Source organism: Benincasa hispida, chromosome 5 (assembly GCF_009727055.1).
Source record: "Benincasa hispida cultivar B227 chromosome 5, ASM972705v1, whole genome shotgun sequence".
NCBI classification, from domain to species: domain Eukaryota; kingdom Viridiplantae; phylum Streptophyta; class Magnoliopsida; order Cucurbitales; family Cucurbitaceae; genus Benincasa; species Benincasa hispida.
Genome location: NC_052353.1, coordinates 40,758,502 through 40,766,760, shown reverse-complemented (window position 1 = coordinate 40,766,760; position 8,259 = coordinate 40,758,502). Strand labels below are relative to the sequence as shown.

General features: G+C 32.2%; 1 protein-coding gene across 5 annotated transcripts; it reads left to right on the top strand.

Annotated features, from left to right (window-relative positions):
* Positions 1–256: 256 nt before the first annotated feature.
* Positions 257–6,393, top strand: LOC120078102 (zinc finger protein ZOP1). 5 transcript variants are annotated; one of them, XR_005481918.1, is made up of 6 exons: positions 257–552; positions 1,269–1,469; positions 2,248–2,344; positions 3,007–3,102; positions 3,179–3,985; positions 4,147–6,393. XR_005481918.1 is itself a non-coding variant. In XM_039032319.1 (6 exons), exons 1-5 carry the CDS (start codon positions 544–546, stop codon positions 3,538–3,540), a joined length of 765 nt encoding a protein of 254 aa, XP_038888247.1. In that variant the 5' UTR covers positions 257–543; the 3' UTR covers positions 3,541–3,559; positions 3,769–6,393. The 5 variants fall into 5 exon arrangements, 3 of the variants coding, with proteins under 3 accessions (XP_038888247.1, XP_038888246.1, XP_038888245.1); XR_005481917.1 differs by having other exon boundaries at positions 3,179–4,028; XM_039032319.1 differs by having other exon boundaries at positions 3,179–3,559; positions 3,769–6,393.
* Positions 6,394–8,259: the final 1,866 nt, after the last annotated feature.

Genomic DNA, 8,259 nt, shown 5'->3' with positions numbered 1-8,259 from the left:
TCATTATATTATAAAAAAAATCCATAAAATTATAAATAAACAACAAAATGTTATTAATATAAATATAATATAAATAAATGATATTTTAATTTATTTAAAATTATATAACATTAATTTACTAACTAAAATATATTCTTTAATTTTTTTCAATACGAATTATTTATTAACTTATCATTTTATTATATTTTCATCTATATTTTTATGAACAAAAATTTTAACAAATAAAGAAAAAGAAAATCAAGAAATAGAAAATGCAAATTCCCATCTACTCTGCCGACCGCCCGGTTGCTATTTGAATTGAACTGAATCCACAACCCGATTCTTTCCAAACCCTAATGTCATTGATTCCCCAAAATTCAATGGATCTACTCATCCACCGCCAGATTTAGGGTTTAAGATTTCTTCTTCTTCAATCTTTTTGCGTCAATTTCCCCCAATTTCTTCGATTTCCAAACATATTACGGCTACAAGCTCGATAATTACCCCAATTTTGGCGTTCAATACAAGTTCCAGTGTTTGTACAATTCTGCCAGCCGCTGAATCATGACTGAGGTATTCATTTCTTTAAATTCTTTGTTTTCCCTTTAATCCTTTTTGGTAGGATTCTTGCGTATATTTACTTTTTGATGAACTTGAAATGATCGGAAGCAGCTAAGCTATTTGATTTCTTTCCATGTTTAAAATTCACATGGCCACTCCAAAACTAAACATGGCTGGATAGAAAGCCAATACTGGCATTTTCCACGAGCTTTGAATATTGCTGATTTATTGTTTGGTTTTATCGTTTGTTGATCTTTTGTTTTGATAAGAGGATAAAAAAGGCGAATTATTTGCATATTTTATGTTCTTACTATTTTTGCTTCATTCACTAGTTTTGGAAAGCATGTATAATGTGTAGTTTCTGAAAGCTTTTGCATTTGAAAATTGAAAATTTGCTTCATGTTTATGTTGGTTGTGATGCCAGTTTTCATTTCAGTATTTGGGGCAAGTTGTAGTTTGGTTTCAAGTATACATTTTCATTTCAACATATGTGTGTGTACATATTCACCTTCCATGTGACCGTTTTTTTTATTTTAAATTGTTGTCTATGTTTTGATTCACATTTTGGGACTGAAATCTGTGATCTTGAATTTTGTATATTTTGAGTGTTTGGGAGTTCAGTCGTGTGGATAAACATTTATTTTAGTTAGAATGATTATCCATGGCTGCAAGACTGCTAAACAGTTATTTATTTATTTTTTATTTATTTTTTTTATCCCCCTTTCCAGTATTGGGTTAGCCAAGGTAACAAATGGTGCGACTTCTGCAAAATATTTATTTCAAATAATCCTTCAACAATCCGAAATCATGAGCTCGGCCAACGTCATAAGGACAATGTTGCCAAAAAGCTTGCGAACATGAGAAAAGAGAATGCTGCCAAGGACAAAGAACAAAAGGAAGCAGTACGTGCCATTGAGCAGATTGAGGCAGTAAGTGAATAAACTCGCTATTCATCATATCTTTGTTGATGACAAAGTATAGTAGTATTCATCTGTTTCAACTTTCAAATCTTGGTGGCTTGGTTCTGTTCAGAAGTATTATAGTAAGCCTTAATGTACTAAAAGTTATGAATTCTCGTGTCAACTTTATTGTAGATAGGGATTGGGTTAAAGACATAAAGTTAAACTATCTGCTTGCTTCGCATCAGTATTGCAAAGGAACCAAGCTGTTTACATGCTCATGCATCCTTAATCTTTAGCTTAACAAAGGTTAGCTTGTGGTTGTTGAATTAGTGAATTGTGAAAGATGAATGTAGTTTCTGCTTTGAACTTGAGCTGTTAATTTCGGTGCAGTTTCCCTAATAGGGTTCTTAAAATCAAATAGTTGTATGTAGATTATACTCGAGTATATAATGTGGGCTAATGTGGGCTCTTTCTTGAGCCTGATGTACATGTCTAGTAAGAATAGATAGTAATGTCCTACTATAATTCATTTTTCACGATTGATTTTTCTTGAGTGAGTATTCTTTTGAGTATCTTATCCAAAATAACAAAAGGGATCCTTTCTGAGAAGAGACGTGAAGTTGCTGAAACTTTAAATAACAGGGGTAAGCACCAAAATTTTAAGTTCATGCAACAGGGGCCTGAGTCCTCTGAGTGTATGGCCTTAGTATATTCATCATGTTGATAGCAAGAACAGTAGTGTGCTTGATCCAAGAACTTTTATCTTTTTACATTGTTCAATCCTATTTTGTTTTCAATTCTACAGAAAGCCAATCGTAGTTATCAGAAGGACATAGCAAATTTGCGGGAAGCTAAAGATTCTCATGCACTTCCTGTTAATGTTCAAGAAAATGGTGAAGAGGGTAAGTACTGCAAAGTTGCAATTTATTCGTTTTAAGAAATGCATTAATATATCTTTCTCCAGAACTTTCTTAAAATAAATGCCTTTATTTGATGCGCATTTGCGCATCTATTGACAATGCTCTGAGAATACCATTCCATTGATATTTATAACAATCTGATCTACTTAACTGAAAGTTCTATGTAATTGGACATAATATTATGTGCATATTTATTATGCATGGGTGTTCACATAGATAGTCGATAAATTGAGCCTTCCTTTGTTAGGACACTCCTATATCAGTGTAAGGGTTTCTATCAATTTATTGGGTATGGAACACGTTGTAAGTTCTAACCTGTAACCACTTACAATTTCAGTATGAGACCAGAAGGCTGGATAAATTATTTTTGCTTTACTTTCATTCCTATGTGTTTGTCACTTTAAGTGGTAAAGAAAGTCTTTTCTATGCTTTGGTAAGAAACAAGCAATTCCCTTGATAAGAAATGAAGGGAAAAAAGGACAGGAAGACAAACATTTTATATTCAATGTTAGGTCCATCAGCTTATCCATTTGGATAATTCTTTTCTTTTACCCTTTTGTGAGCCTATTACTGATCATTATCATTTATCTTCATCTTATTCTTGATCGTGTTCTTCAAACTGATACAGCTCTCAATGATGACAGAATGGGAGCTTGACAGCACTTCAGGCTATTATTATAACGAAAGCAACGGTTTTTACTATGATTCAAGTTCAGGCTTCTACTACTCCGATGCCATTGGTACTGATTGATTTTTGGGAAAATGAACTTTTAAATACGAGTATTTGTTGCTTACCAAGTTAAGTGTCTGCAACAGGCAAGTGGGTAACACAGGAAGAGGCACATTCTTCGCCTCAATACTTTTTGAACTCCAAACATAAGAAACCAGTTTTAGCGAAGCCATCATCAGCCTCCGCCAGTGCAGCTATAAAAGACAAAAATGTGGATAAAGGGGAAAGTGGGCCTCCGCCTGGGTTAGTTGTTTCAGCTTCTTTAAACCCGAAGCGATCCGTTAAAGGTGCTCCTTCATCAGTTGCTGTTGGTAAGAGGAAGAGGCCAGATGAGAAGCAAAAGGCTATATCTGAAGAAGAAAAGGCTGCACTCAAAGCAAGGGAGGCTGCGAAGAAGAGGGTTGAACAAAGAGAGAAGCCACTCCTCGGCCTTTACAAATTGCCTTGAAATTGGCTGTTGCTCTCAAGTAAATTTCTCTACCATCTCAAGTTTGCAACATCCACCCTTCAACCTGTAAACTGATTTGTCTCTTTATGATTATATAGTTTGCTTGATATGAGCTGGAAGAGTATTACTTTATGGAACTTCCCAAAGCTTTACAAGTTCTCTATCACCCTGTTATTGTTATAATCTTGCTCTGCTTTATTGTGGGGTTTACATGACATTCATCACCAGGAGTATATGGGGCGGATATAGTCTAAGTACTTTTTCCATCCATGTGTGCTTGGTTACTGAAAAGGCGAGAAACATTTGAGGGAAGAACATCGGTAGGCAATCAACTCGCGTGCATGAAGCGATCTTCCTTTTTCTGTGGATCTGTTTGGTTACAGTTACAATTGAGCAGAATCCTACATTGTCGAAGGCTATGTGAAGGGAAACTTTCTAGTATCGGGTACGACATTATCTCCCTGTTCAGAAACCAAAGCTTAGACAAGGTGACATTGCAGTTAAAAGAGGAAAACAGAAGATACTACTTACATATATTGTATTTTGGAGAAGTAACATTTGTCATTAATAATTCAGCCCTTGCCTGGTTTTTCTTTCTATTCACAGGATAATTGAGAGCATGAATCCTAAGACGAACTTATTTTTTGTCAGCCCATCCAACACAAAAGGACTTCAACTGGTTTGTGCTGACTTGTTGCATCTAATGTCAGTCATTAACCCCTTGTTTTATTTCTGCATTTTTCATTTCTTTTATAGCAAACTTCATGCCTTGAATTTAAGCTTTGCTTGTGTTGTAATTTACAAGTGATTCTCTCATGCTTTATCTTTCATACTAATTCTCATTCAGGTAGCAATTAAAGCATCATGATTGACCAACTAGTTGAGGAGATCAAATTCTGAATAAGAATCTTTATTGCTATTCAGTTGATGTGAATGTCTAGAATTTTTTAAGGGTTAAAGTTGTTATACTTTTGGTTTATTTTGCTTCAATATGTTCATTTTATTTTTGGATAATTTATTTTTTACTTTTTTCAATATAACTCTTGCACTTTCAAAATGTCCATTTTTGGTCCTCTGCCTTAAAAATTAAAATAAAGTGGGTTCAAAATCTTATTTTAGTTTTTTTAACTTTGAATTTGGTTATATTTTGATTCCTAAACTTTAGAAAATGTTCGTTTAGCCCCTAAACTTTTAAAAAGTGTTTATTTTGAGCCCTACTATTAAAATTATGTTAACTCTTCAAAAGAAGTGTGAGGGAGCTTGTATTTTTGCATGACTAGGTTCTAGATGTATTGAGGAAGATGAAGATGAAGTAAATTGTCAACAACTAACACTCAAAATATTGAGTGACCAAAATTTTGAACTAAAAAAGTGTTTTAAATTCTCTCATTTTGTTAAAAAAGTTGTTAAAAAAACAATCATTTTGTTAAAAGAAGTGTTTTAAATTCTCACCATTTTGTTAAAAAAGTTGTATATATCACAGTCCAAAATAAGTACTTTTTAAAAGTTCAAGGATTAAAACGATCATTTTTAAAAATTTAGTGATCAAAATAAAATAATATTTAAAATTTAAGAATTAAAACGATCACTTTTAAAAGTTCAAAAATCAAAGTAAGATTTAAATCGATCATTTTTATCTTACATTTTTAGTTTGGCTTCATTTTTTTCCTTTCAAAATTTTAGCCCAACATATCCTATGAAATTGTTAGAATGCAATCATAAATTATAATAAAGAGTTTTCATTGTGTAATTTTAAAGTTAAAATTTCATAAATAGATGTTCTGAAAGCCTAGTGTTGAAGATTTTGAAAGTATAGTGGCTAAGCTGTAAACTTATGGTCTAAATAGTATTTAAACCAATTTTCTTTAACGACCAACTGTAAAATTGAAATGATGGGAATAGAAGCCTTCATGAATTGGGTTTGAGTTCAATTGTTTGGAATACACATTTGTGCAATTTTATATTATTCTTTTCTTACACACATATATGCATATTTTCCTACCTAAATTATGCTTTTTAAATAAAATATATGAAATATTTATTTCAAATTTGATTTCTTACCCATAAAATTATGATTATCCTAACCACTTAATGTGCATGGGCTGCAATAGAAATAATGAAAAAACATAGAGACCTAAATATAACGATTATGTTATATTAATGTCTTAAACATTTCATTTTTTTTAACAAGAAAGGTCTATTGAACTTTGTTTTTAAGACACAAATATATATATATATAAATAAAAGATTCTCTCTCTCCCATGCATGTATTCTCTCTCTCCAATAATACATTTCATATTATTCTCTCCTCTATGATTTACGTTCATTTCTTCCTCCTTCCTCTCTTTTCTTCTTTCCCCTCCCTCTCTTTTCTCATTTTTGGTGTTGAGAGTTGCATGCGGGAGACGATGGTGTGGGGCGAGCAAATCCGACGATGAGAGACGACTGATATGGGACGAATTGACGACACGGACAACGTGGGGCGAACAGATTTGGTCGACGACACGGTGGAACATGCAAATTCGATCGACGGCAATGAGGCAAGTAGATCTAGTCAACAACATGGGAAGAGAGATTCGTGGCGGCTATGGCTAAAGAAGAAGGGATGAAGATGGAGGGTTATGTGTTATAAACCCCTATATGAAGATGGAGAGATGAGGATGGACTTTGTTCGTACCGCCTATATAGATCTACTGCACCAAGATCGAGGAGAACTTTTCTTTTTCTTTTAAACCCTAAATATATATGTTATAAACCCCCAAGTCAATATGCATTTCTTTATTTGATATATGTGAATTATAAACTGTGGGATGTATCTTTGTTTATTTGATATATACTATGATTTATGTTGAATATTAAGTCAATATGTGATTTATATACCGTGAGATAACTTATAAAGAAATTCGATTAAATAATATATACTCTTAATTTCGTATATTGTAATATTTACTCTTAATCTTGTATATTGTATATATTTTAAGGTATATTGACAATGTTTCAAGGTATATTAACATACATATTAGAACATCAGGGAATATATTACCTCAAAAGTGATGCCTAAGTGTATACATAAATAACTGGTATATAAACCAAATAAATAATGGAATATATTACATAAAACAAATAATACTCAAAACAAACAAGGGGATATATCACTTAATATTAAAAACCAAACATGAAAAATAAAAGACACTAGAAACCATGAAATGGAACATAAAATAATGCATTTTCTCTCTTTAATTGAAAATGAAAAAATATTATATTAAATGTATTTTCTCTCTCCAAATAAAAATTTAAAAAATCATATTAAATTCATTTTCTCCCTCCATAATCAATGTATTTATCTTCCATCATTGAGGAAATTTCGAAAATAAAAAAATAAAGGTGTCTCATTAATGGAAAAAGCACAAATACGCAATTAAATAGGATGAAAATCAAAAATAGAAAACAAATAAGAAAATAGCAATTTTACCCAAAAATAACACTAAAAGTTTTTATTGAAAAAATTCAAAATTAAAGATATTTTTTAGAGTATATGGTGAAAGATGGTTTTTTATATAAAAATGAGTATATGGTGAAAGATGGTGTGTATATTTTCACTTAGTTTGATGATGAATAATGGATACCCCATTTTCTCAAAATAGTGACAAACTATGTGGCTACAACTATGATACAAACAAACAATAATTTTTTGAAGTCGGTCCTATGCCTTCAAATATCATATTTTAACATCACAACACTTTTATTTTCCATTTTCTGTTGGATTATTATTAACCTTTTCTTTTAATATGAAAAGGATCTAAAGTTTTAAAAAAAAATAGTTTTTTTTTTTTAAAAAAAAAATAGTTATTTAGGTCAAATGTAAGGATTAGTCAACATAATTAGTATATATGAAGTTTAAATTCTCAAACCTCCCTTATATAAGTTTGAGAAAAAAAAGGTGACAAGAGAAAAAATGGAGGGTAGAAGAGAAAGGGATAGATGGAATAAAAAGAAAATGGAAAATACATGTATTTAATCTAAAAATATAACATAAAATTAATAAAATTATCCATCTCATTTGAAATTTATCACATAAATATGTTATGTCATTTTCTATTAATCAAGTAATGGTCAAATTAACTTAGGGACCATTTAGAATCATTTTCCAAACTTGGAGGACCTAAAATATAACTTTTGGAACAAAAGAGAGTTGGGTCGAGTTGGTATTTTCTTACCAACTCAATGTTTGACAACCAACTTTAAGTGTGGTGGGGTTGAGTTGGTTATTTTACGAACTCTCCCCAATTCTCTCTCCCTCCAATGTTTTTAATAGTTCCACCCATCAATCTCCGTTGGTGATTGCTGCTACCACACTTTGGCGACATACTCCGATGACCACCTTCAGGTGATCAACTCCGACGACACTCCGACAACCAATTCCGACAACCATCTTGGTAAAAAAAGCTCAGACTTCTACATTCGCACGACCAACTTCGACAAAGAACTTCGGGCTCCACCAACCACCTTCAACGACAATTCTAGCGACTAACTCCAATGACTACCTTCGCACAAGCAACTCCGGCGATATACTCTGCCTACCACCTTTATGTACCCAATTTCGACGACCACTGATAAAAATAAAACAGTGGGTTTAATTATCCATTATTTTATACTCTCACTCTCACCCATTTTCCCACGCGTTTTCATTACTCACCCAACTCCCTCAATTACTTTGTC